The 11,148-nt window shown below is 35.2% G+C and overlaps 2 protein-coding genes across 2 annotated transcripts; one reads left to right on the top strand and one right to left on the bottom strand.

The window, feature by feature from the left end:
- The first annotated feature begins 2,062 nt into the window (after positions 1-2,062).
- On the top strand, positions 2,063-3,458 carry LOC143554289 (short-chain dehydrogenase/reductase 1-like). Its single transcript, XM_077044080.1, has 5 exons — positions 2,063-2,180; positions 2,257-2,500; positions 2,583-2,660; positions 2,751-2,936; positions 3,028-3,458. The coding sequence occupies exons 1-5, from the start codon at positions 2,152-2,154 to the stop codon at positions 3,403-3,405; spliced, it is 915 nt and encodes a 304-aa protein (XP_076900195.1). The 5' UTR covers positions 2,063-2,151; the 3' UTR covers positions 3,406-3,458.
- A 503-nt stretch (positions 3,459-3,961) lies between these two features.
- On the bottom strand, positions 3,962-9,239 carry LOC143554298 (protein EMSY-LIKE 1-like). Its single transcript, XM_077044088.1, has 9 exons — positions 9,194-9,239; positions 5,948-6,080; positions 5,570-5,863; positions 5,285-5,479; positions 5,155-5,223; positions 4,810-5,037; positions 4,661-4,729; positions 4,499-4,562; positions 3,962-4,414 (listed from the first exon to the last, which is right to left on the bottom strand). The coding sequence occupies exons 2-9, from the start codon at positions 6,047-6,049 to the stop codon at positions 4,254-4,256; spliced, it is 1,182 nt and encodes a 393-aa protein (XP_076900203.1). The 5' UTR covers positions 6,050-6,080; positions 9,194-9,239; the 3' UTR covers positions 3,962-4,253.
- Between the last annotated feature and the right edge of the window lie 1,909 nt (positions 9,240-11,148).

Genomic DNA, 11,148 nt, shown 5'->3' with positions numbered 1-11,148 from the left:
AAAACGAACCTTATAGCAAATCCAGGCATCTAAACCCTAAATTTCTTTTATAAATCGAATCATTTTATAAACAGTACATTTTAATTAAGTTTGTGTGATCTTACCTATTTCTGAAACGCGTAAACGACCAACTTGATCAGCCACGAAAAATAGTGAAACTGAGCAAAAACCGATTTTGATCATTAGGCATTGTACAACGTCACAATCTAAGACTACTGACATGTTCTGGGCGTAACAGCCATACCCAGACTAGATATACAGCCCGATTCAGTTTGAAGACTGTACTAGTATTAACAATGCAATACCAATTATAGGGATTGAGCTATAAACGAAGCATACCACTTACATCAGTGTGTTGCTGATACTGTATTACAATAAGGTGAGTTTCATAGCCGCTCTTTTAACGTGTTATGATGTGAATTATCTAAGTGCTAACACTTAAATGTCCCCACAAACACAAGTGATTAACTACTAGCCCGTGGCATGTGAATATTATTATTGGTTTGACAAACTCAGTCGACAGGGCCGGTGGAGAGTACCGGAACTATTACTCAATTGCATGTGACCATACAACTATAAATACTTACATGTTATGTGGTGTTAGACATAGTACTGCTTGTGGCATGTGGCAGATGTGGCCATGAGGAGTGACTGGGCAGTGAGGGGCCATGTGATAATCGCATGTCCAGGGTTCACTTGTGGCTTAGTATAATTACATCGTATACATACAAAACATGAATACTATGATTACGAATACTGGTTTCGTTTATTCATAGCTGACCCTTTTTAACATGCTTTTCAGGTATACCAAAATTGGAGTAATGTGTTTACGTGCTACATTTGCTGGAAGTAAATAAGACAACGGTAGATAGAAGCAAATATATTAATAAAGAATCAAGCGGCTGCGGACTGGTTAACGTTGTATAACGCCTAGTTTGTAAATAAAGTTAGAATGATGTAAAATAATGTAAATTAGTTTGTTAATGAATCTTTATAAACAACGTGGTTGATACCATAGGTGTCTGTTACATTTCTGTATTTCGCTTCCGATATCCTAGTCGGGGTGTGACATAATGTAAGGGCTTTGTGCCCGCACATTCCTAGACCCTAAGTTCTAAGAAAGATCTACACTTATGCATACACATGCCAGCAATCGAAAGCAAAATAAATTTTCTTTTTATGATGAAAATGGCCCTAATTTTATTATCCGCTTTAGAACCAAAAATATTTGAGTCAGCCTTGTGAATGTGCCATCACATTTAAGCAATCACATCTAAGCCTTGTCGATATTCAGCCTTATCAGTTGAGGTCGTCTGATGAGATTCAAAGTAGCCAATAAATCTAAAGTGTTCAGCCTTTCAGGTAGAAACTCAGGAAAGCTATCTTCAAGCGATGGGCCCGTGACACACTCAAGTTATTTGGTTTTCAAGTTAGTGCCCTGGTTATCAATAATTAAAATGTGTTTCAGTTATATTTTTATTATTCTCCCACTGTTGAGTGAGGCGATATGCATTCCCCGATGAAAATAATTTATTATTAGAGTGAGGCGATATATTTGAATACTAACTAAACAACCATTAAGTATGAATGGTGGTTTAGACATCCCCACTCACATTGTCTTGGCATTTTGACAAACACTTGGCAGGCAAGAACAAGATTTTGCAAATATCATCAACTCACAACACTTTGTATTTCTAGTAGATGTACGTACATCCATCTATTTTAACACCGCCTCTCAAAACAGGTCACTTTCTGCTTCTCTTCATTCTTAATACGCTAGTCTCTCTCGGGTTGGGTTAATCGGGTTTCGAGTATTCGACCTAGAAATACAATAGCCATAGAATTTGAAATCGAATGAATATGTGTGAGTCTAAAACCAGAACGAGTTTCTTCCAAATTGAATTAGAACGATTCGGGTTTGGGTTCCATCGATACAATTTGTATTTATGAGCATATAGACAGACCAAAGACTTTTCTTGCATAAAACGTGATATAAATATCTGTAGGTAGGGTATATGCCATATAGACCAAAAACTGAAACATCCAAACTAGTCCAAAAACCAAATTATTGGCTCATGTCATTTATCTCCTTATAGTAGGTGTAACATATTTATAGATTACCTGAAAACAAATCAAAGCGTGACAGCGTCGATGACGAACGGGGACCAACCGACAGAGAGGTAAGGTTTAGTAGCATCATAATAATTGTTATAATTGGTTTGAGTGTTTTTTTTCTAAATATATGCAACTTTTAAGGTATGCGGTTGTAACGGGAGCAAACAAGGGTATTGGTTTAGAGACAGTTAGACAGCTGGCAGCTTCCGGCGTGACAGTCTTGTTGACAGCCAGAAATGAGAAGAGAGGTACGGATGCCGTGTCATCGCTCCATGGACTTGGTTTATTAAATGTACTATTCCATCAGCTTGATGTACAAGACCCTCAAAGCATACAAGCTTTGGCTGATTTCATACGAACCCAGTTTGGGAAGCTAGACGTCTTGGTAAAGCTATCATCTTTCTGAGTTTTACGGTGAGAAAACACTCTTTTTATACATTAATCATTGCTTTATTTAAACTAATAAGGTCAACAATGCTGGAGCATCTGGAGTGATTGTTGACGAAGACGGTTTACGGGCTCTAAATATAGATCCCGCAACTTGGGTAAGTTATATTTAGTCATTATGCGTGACGCCTGTTTGAACTCGAGTTTATAACTTATATATAAAATAATAATATTCAACTTCAATCTAGCTTTCGGGTAAGGCGACAAATATGGTTCAAGATGTGATGAAAACAACCTATGACTCAGCAATAGAATGTCTCGGCACAAACTACTATGGTGTCAAGAATGTAACTAAAGCACTACTTCCACTCCTACAATGTTCAACTTCTGGGGGTAGAATCGCAAATGTATCTTCCCTTCGAGCCGAATTATGGGTAAGTCTGGTTTTTGTCGGAATGTATTTTGACTGCTGTTTATCATGTTATATAATAAGTTTATTATAACTGTATTGTATGATTCTTATAGAGGATTCCAAGTGAACAAATAAGAAGCGAGCTTGGAAACCTAGAGGCATTAACCGAAGAGAAGATTGATGGGTTCATAGAGAAGTTTTTGCATGATTTGAAGAACAATGAGCTTGAAGTCAGCGGTTGGTCAAAGATGTTACCGGCTTACAGCGTGTCAAAAGCCATGCTCAACGCCTACACTAGAGTCCTTGCAAAGAAGTACTCGGAGATGTGCATTAACTGTGTGCATCCTGGATATGTAGACACTGATATAAATTGGCACACGGGTACCATGACAGTTGAAGAGGGAGCACAAGGGTCAGTTATGTTGGCTCTTTTACCTCAAGGAGGCCCTTCAGGTTGCTATTTTGATCGTACACAAGTTGCTGAGTTTTGACCCAGTGTTTTTTGGGGTTTTCTGATCATCAGTTTGAATGTATTGAAACTCAATTTCACCAGGTTTCAAAATAAAGACTACTATTGTCTAGGCTTGTAAACAAACCAAACAATGGAACATGAACAATTGAACGAATGGGGTTTTCTTGTCCATATACACTAAAAAAATGTATGTTTTATGTCTGTTTATGTCCATTTTAATTACAGTATCAATAAACGGTTCATGAATGTAAACAAAAATAATTGAGCAAATCAATCAAAAGTATGCATGTACATCAATCTGTTTGGCCTAAGATACTAAACTGTAATTAATCTAAAAGATTAAATAAATATACAAATGAACACAACTGAAAATGCATACACAAAACAAACATAAACAACTTAAATGAGCAAAAACAAATGAACTTCCTATCAAACGGTAATGAGCAGACACAAATGAACTTCCTATCAAACAGATCACGAACTCTACTTGAACGTTCGATTCGCTTACAAGCCTAATTACACCGCATTGTTCTGTATCATATGGGATATAGTTTTGGACCTAAAAGATTATGAAATGCTAAAATGGCGTCGGTGAATATTATTATGAATTGCAGATTTGTAGACAGAAAATAAAGCTAGCATGATGAAACTGAGACCTACAAGGCCATAGTCTTGAATGTTATGTGCCATTGATTCTACTTCTATAGTACCAAACCGTCTATACAATAGATATTCTTCAACAAATAAAATCCCGCACCCAAAACTAAAACCCTAATTTCTGGATATCTTGTTTTAGAGTTAGAAGAGATCGAGCTTTACAGGTGGCAAAAGGGGGGTCGGATCCATTAAGCAAAAAGCATACAACTACTAGAGGATCTCCACATATTCTTCTGTTTGGTTATCCGTTGCAGTTATGCTTCCCCTCATTCCCGTTCCCGTACCATACTGATTGCTGACATACTGTAGCAGACTCCGGCCCCCCACTTCCCCATCCATAGCTTGCCCCCGCATGAACCGTTGATCTCCACCTGATTTGAACAGCATAAGAATTATGAAATCATCTCTAAACATCAACATAAATATCATAAAACAAATAATAATATGACGATTACCACTATCGCTGTCAGATGCATCAGCAAGCTTTGCAATGACATCAATCAGTGCTCGTTCATGTTCCTATATCATCAACAAAGCAAAAAAAAACATTAATGCTGGCATGGAATAAAATTTATTAGATTATTAAGTCATGTTGATTTTCGTGTGATAATATATACCCTGAGCATTTTCTTTGCCCTTTCGATTTCAAGCAGATCAGGATGGGTAGCATCAAACACTTTTTCCACCTGCAAATATTGATTAAAATAAATAACTTAAAACACAATTCAAGATTATTATTATTATTATAATTTAAAAGTTAAAGTACCTCCTTTATAAGAGTGTCGGTGTGAAGTATCTCTATTTCATCTGAAGCCTTCATATGATCACCATTCTGCATGGGCGTCGGGTACCCTATTCTGGATTGTTCCTTTGAGTTCCCTCTACTCCTTCCAACTCCATGGCTCCCTTGATTATTGTACCCGTGGGACCCACCGTGACTAACCTGATGGTAACTCGGGTCCTCACCTATCCATTGAATATCCTCTGGAGGAATCTGGGATGAATCATTGTTTAAACAAAGTAGAATTTTCCATGTTAACTTGATCATTGAAAAAAAGATATAAACCAATCTGAGAGTAAATTAAGACTTTAGATGATGCCAACAAATTACCTCCTTGAGACTAACCCACTCAAAGCTTTCTTGTGGTGTATTCTTATTATAAAGCAAAGCATGCCGTCCCTAACAAAAATTAAATATATTAACAGAAAATTAAGATTAGTAAAATGAATCTAAAACATACCTGTACCACATTGTAGTCAACAATGATAGCCTCATAGAAGTTATTATCATCAGGCCATCTAGTTCTTAGTTTCTTCCCAATCAACTGATCCTTTGACCCCACATCGCTTGCTTCATTTGCAAAAGGAACAACAGCAGAACCGTGATTTGAAAGCATTGCTCTTGGAGTTCGACCCACGAAAGGGTACCTAGGAGACTTCATTAAAAGCCAACATGACCCATCAATCACTCAACAAACATAGTAATATTAACATCACAGTCTAATTTAAGTTTTAAACCAACTCACGGGTTTAGGGATTTGAATTCCACCTCCCAAGCCAGGCAAAGATTGAGTAGGTAAAGACAGGGGCATGGATGTCTTTTGCCTCTTCCTGGATCCAGAAACAGTAGGACTCAGTGGAATAGAGTCGTGGATAGATTGAGGAATGTTGATCATTGCACTGCGGGTCCCACCTGAGTTCCTCCATTCCCTGATTCGTATGATGATGTCATCGGTGTTTACCTTTGAGAGTAATTCTCTATGCTCATCATCAGAAACTCGCAGCTCTTTTCGAAGTTCTGTTATTAATCCCTCCTTTTCCTGATATAATGTTATTTATATTTACAGAACGTTAAAATAAACTATATTTAGGATAAAGGTTTGTAACAAAAAACTAAATCATACCCATGAAAGCGCATCAGACTGTGCTTTGAAAGCTCGTAGCACTGAACTGTAAGCTACTTGCTCAAGGTAATGAATCTGGGACTCCATCTCATGTTGCATCATTTTAAAAGAGTATCAAGAACCCTGTACAATTGTATTGTTGTAAGTTTATTACAGTAAAAACATATTCTATTGGTGATATGAACATTTTATAAATAGTGCTCAGAGCAAAACTTTCCATAGCAATACCTAATTTCAGTTTCAGATTATTGTTAAATCCAGGTCAACAAAAGATTATTGCTACCATCGTTTATTTTACTCTGCTTTATTTCTAAGTAATAAATTGTTCTGGTTAACCAACATGTGTCACATACTTGCATTTAAAAAACAGACAAACAAGCAAAAATAATTCTATGACAAAGACAAGGGGAACAATTTGATAACCTTTTTATTCATATACATAGTTTGAGGAAATAATCTTCTAATGCATTAATCTAGATATAGATTACTATATGGTAAAAGTAAAAAAAAGGAGGTTCAGCAAGGGTGTGCATTATGACATTGATAATGATAATCCGATACATAGTTGCAACAAAGTGACTGTAATTAGTAATACTTGGTTAATTTTACATTTTACACTGAAAAGCAGTTTCATTGCAGGATTTGCAGCCACTCTTTGCCTGAGTCTTAGTTTTTTTATTATTATGCCTCAAAAAAGTAGTATAAAAAGTGAAGTAAAACCAGATTTTTCAAACAAAAACTGAAGGCTTGCAAACATCCAAAATCTCCCAGGTTTTGATAATGTTGATTTCTTGTTACTACTGATGAACAACATTATACTTGAGAAAACAAAACATTCACACTACTACTCATTTGTGCATTGCACAATTGCTCTGTATCATTGAGGTAAGTAAACAATAAAAAGAACCAAATTCAACACAAACCAAACATCATGATTTGGATATTTTTCTGACATTCTTCTCTGTTACGATATAGTGTAATTGTTGTATAGTATAGGGGTACTTGTGCATCTGTTTAGTCATTTAGTTGTTAACATTCTGTACTTAAGGAACGATCAAGGGTAATACAAGATATCGATGATTTGAGTATTCTTCTTCTTCTCTAGTGCTTCTTCTCTTAATCTTCGATCATTCTATTTTGATACGTAACAAGTGGTATCAAAGCTGTTCAATCCTTGGACACTCTTGAATATTAAGTCAACCTGAAAAGTACTTGTCGCCACATAAGAGATCACATGCCATTGCCACTTACACAACCTTGATACTAATCTCTTACTGAACTAAACAGTGTTGCGTCATTTTTTGACAAGTAATGGCACACCTAAACATCAACCTAAATATATGCCTAATCTATACAATGCTTAGGTCTCGATCTCCTTGCTAAATATATTTTTAGGCACGTGAAACATTACTATTATTAGACATATTCTCTCATGCCCATGTCTATAGGAAGCAATGTAAATAATAAAGATTCACAAATCAAGCAGCATAACAAGACAATCTTATATCATCAACTAAACCCTAAAAACCCCCAGTTAACGTAAATACGTAATAACAGCATTCGCATACTAATTTCCCAATTGAAACCTAAGTAAAAACCCACAAATTAAAACAAAAACCACCCGCCAAACCCTAAAGCTCACCACAATTGTGTTGTTGTAAGTTCCATAATAACAAAAAATTCTATTGATAATATGGAACATTAAATAAATAGTGCTTGTAATAAACCTATCATAGCAACTAGTTTCTCAGTTTCAGAATACTGCTAATTCAGATTAATGCTACCATCATTTCTTTAGCTCTGTTTCATTGCTAACTGCTAAGAATCTTTCAATGGCACTATTCTAGAAATAGACTGCTAAAAAGATGGTAATAAAGAGAGCTTCAATAAGGGAGTGTCTATAAGTGTGCTTCCAAAGCTATTATTATGGCATTCAATATAACAATCCAGTGACTGAAGTTAGTACAAGTAAGGTAATTTTACATTTTACACTGGAAATCAGTTTCTATGTGGCCACTCTTTGCCTATGTCTTAAATTTTTATTACCTTGCCTCCAAAAGTAATACAAAACCTAGAGTAAAACAAAAATTGCCAAACAAATACTGATAGGATTGCAACACATCCAAAAACCTCCCAAGTTTTAATAACGTTAATTACTTGATTTCTTGTTACTACTGATGGAAATGTTATGTTTAAGAAACCAAAGCATTCACACTGATGGACTCCTCAATTGTCATGACACAATTGCTCCGTTACATTCCAGTAAGAAAACACAAAAAGAACCAAATTCACACAAAATGCTTTTGCCTTTTACCAACACAAACCAAAGCTTCATAATTTGGATATGTTTTTCTAACATTCTTCTCACAAATTAAGTCAACCTAAAAAAATCTCTATCGCCACATAAAAGATCACATGCCATTGCCACTTACACATTCTTTAAACCACATATACTAATCTCTTTATAAACTAACAAGTGTTGCGCCATTTTTTGATAAGTAATGATGCATACACCTAAATATCAACCTATATATATGCCTAATATATACAATGCTTAGGTCTCAATCTCCTTGCTAGATATATTTTTAGGCACGTGAATTATTTCTACTATTAGACATATACCCTCATGCCCCCGTCTACAGAAAAAAGGAATCAATGTAAACAATAAAGATTAGAGCTGGCAATCCGTGTCTTAATGTGTTTAACATGTATCAAACATGAAAAGGACTCGTTTAACACTTGACTTTGGTGGTTGAGCGTGGCAGTTACACGTTTTATGTACCAAGAAGAAGAAATGATATACCCTAGCCTCCTAATTTTGATTATTTTTAAAAAGTATAAAATTGCATAACAAGCTTTTTTTGCTAAACAAGTCTTATCGTGTCTAGACAGGTGCTCAATTTGACAGCACAAACTTATATCATCAACTAAAGCCTTTAAATACTAGGAGATAATTAAGTTTTCAGAAACACGATTTGGTGAGGGTATATATGTAATTATGTGCTTCTAACTCGAAACCCTAATTTCAAGAAACCACCCAAATTAAGCTCACCAGTTTAAATTAAAATTTCTTAACGGTTACAAATAATTCGTGTATACAATTCTAAATAAAGCTACAGCTTAAACCTAAAATTAAAAAAACCCCAATTAACGTAATTGAAGCCCTAAAAAAGAGTAAAACCCCAAAAATGAAAAGAAAAACCGACCCGGCAAACGTAGGATTAGGATTAAACTGACCTGTGTAAGAAGAGGCAAATCGTGAAGAAGGGATCTTACGAAACCCTAGAAGAAAATGGAGATTGTAGGAATCGAAAGACAAGACTCTCTAAGTAGTGGTTTAATCAATCACTGGTGTAGCATTTCGTCAGATTTTGCTGGTGATTGTTTAATAAGAGCAAGTAATTGGGGGTTTATATAGAGGCCGGTTGGATATTGCTTACCATGGAATACGAAGGCGGACATGAAATTGTTTTCGAATTGGATTTTGTTTCTCGCTGGGGTTCCGCTTTTTATTTCCATTTCAGCTTTTCCGAATCTATACTTTTAGTCCCTCTCTTATTCTTTTTTTCTTTAACGGTTGGCTACTTGTTAAATTGATTATACTGGAATACAATCGCTTTTCGATCTGAGAAAAATCTTCACCTAAGGCCAACGTTAATGAGGCCGTGAACACTAGCCCGAAGGCACGACAATACAGTGAGGTTGAAAATGTTCAGTTTAAGGATCCAACAAGTGTGTCACCTACTCGCCCGCCTAGGGTCGCCGAAACTAAATGATGGGAGTAAGAATTAAACCTTGGTCATATGGATACTAAAATTTTATTAGGCAAAAAAAGGTATAAAATCATGAATATTATATGTCATAAAAATTATTATGGCAGATTATTGTATAAACTATAAAGGACTATTAATGTAAAAAGTATATGTTGTGTAGTTATTAATATAGGTTGTTTGGTTGTTATATAACTTGCGTAATTATTATTGCATGCATGGTTGCGGAATTTGCTAAGTGTTTTCAACTTGGTCGACTCGAGAGTTGCGAGTACTCGTTCTTAATCGAGGAGTACTCGGGGATTGCTAGCCTAGAACTCGGCCTAGGCGGGGAGTACTCGGGGCTTAATCGTTGAGTAATCAGCGCTTAGACACGATTTTACAACCATGATTACATGTGTAATTTCCGGTGCGTAATTTGTTGACTTTTGCATGTAACTTGTTTACTTCACCCGTAATTACATATAAATGTTACGTAATTATTTTAGTTTGTGCGTGATTATGGCGCAAAAGGAATTTTTACGTTTCTGTATAATAAGGAGCGTTTGTATTGGGCCCTTTACCTAATTAAGTAATATACTAGTTAAGTTCAAGTAAAAATTTTAAATCAAGCTTGTTAGTAAAACTAGCCACAACCTCAGCTCTAACTTTAGATGTAACACTCGAAACCATTCGAGCTGAACTTCAAGTTAATGTGTTAAAAATGTGCATTGTATTTTTTTTGCACCAAAAAGTTACTTGTGCTTGTAAGAGTAGAAACAAAGTGTGACTCGTTTAATTTAAGACAGCTCTTGGTTGTTGACAACTCTTAGGTTCTTGAGATCATAAGCTTGCTTTACTTTGCCTAAAACTCGAGTTTGATTCTCAAGTAATCTATATTCGACTCATTTACTGTTTATTAACTATTTAATTTTTTTATATAGCATATATTAAAACTTTTATTATACATGTTATATATATCAATGCCTATATATATATATATATATATATATAATCGCTCTCTCTCTCTCTCGCACAAATATGTGTGCTACGTAACGTGTTTTTGTTTTGGTTACTTTATCGTTGTCCGTATATGAAACTTGGGCTTGTGTAATTTGTTTATAATAGTAGCACTAATTTATGCTCGAGTTCCTTTATACTCATTTCAAATCAAGTCTTTTAAGACTTTGGCAAGTTTGTTAGCTTACTACCGGCTTAGCGTTTATAACTCTAGTCTAAGTCAAATATGATCTTAATAATATGTTCAACAATCCAAATTTATCATGAGAAATGTCATTTCAAATAAGAAAAGTCCATTGTTATATTAATATATAAAAGTCCATTGTTATATTAATATAGGAGTATTTCCTTTTGAGTTAGATTTCATTTATGGCATTGGACACTTTACTAACATTCTTACAAAAGTTTTTACTTGATAAATGTTATTAACTT

This window comes from Bidens hawaiensis, unplaced genomic scaffold, assembly GCF_021521415.1.
Source record: "Bidens hawaiensis isolate Kalapana, Puna unplaced genomic scaffold, B.hawaiensis_p1.1 tig00017578_1, whole genome shotgun sequence".
In the NCBI taxonomy this organism is placed as follows: Eukaryota; Viridiplantae; Streptophyta; class Magnoliopsida; order Asterales; family Asteraceae; genus Bidens; species Bidens hawaiensis.
This window is presented reverse-complemented; position numbering and strand designations above follow the sequence as displayed.

Bases quoted from the DNA above. Each gene is read 5' to 3' on its own strand.
- LOC143554298 (XM_077044088.1), bottom strand. From the start codon at position 6,049: ATGATGCAACATGAGATGGAGTCCCAGATTCATTACCTTGAGCAAGTA. The intron at 4,730-4,809 runs GTACTTTAACTT...CAATATTTGCAG, and splicing joins CCGACACTCTTATAAAGGAG to GTGGAAAAAGTGTTTGATGC. The intron at 4,563-4,660 runs GTATATATTATC...TTGATGATATAG, and splicing joins GGGCAAAGAAAATGCTCAGG to GAACATGAACGAGCACTGAT.
- LOC143554289 (XM_077044080.1), top strand. From the start codon at position 2,152: ATGACGAACGGGGACCAACCGACAGAGAG. The intron at 2,181-2,256 runs GTAAGGTTTAGT...GCAACTTTTAAG, and splicing joins GGGGACCAACCGACAGAGAG to GTATGCGGTTGTAACGGGAG. The intron at 2,661-2,750 runs GTAAGTTATATT...ACTTCAATCTAG, and splicing joins ATATAGATCCCGCAACTTGG to CTTTCGGGTAAGGCGACAAA.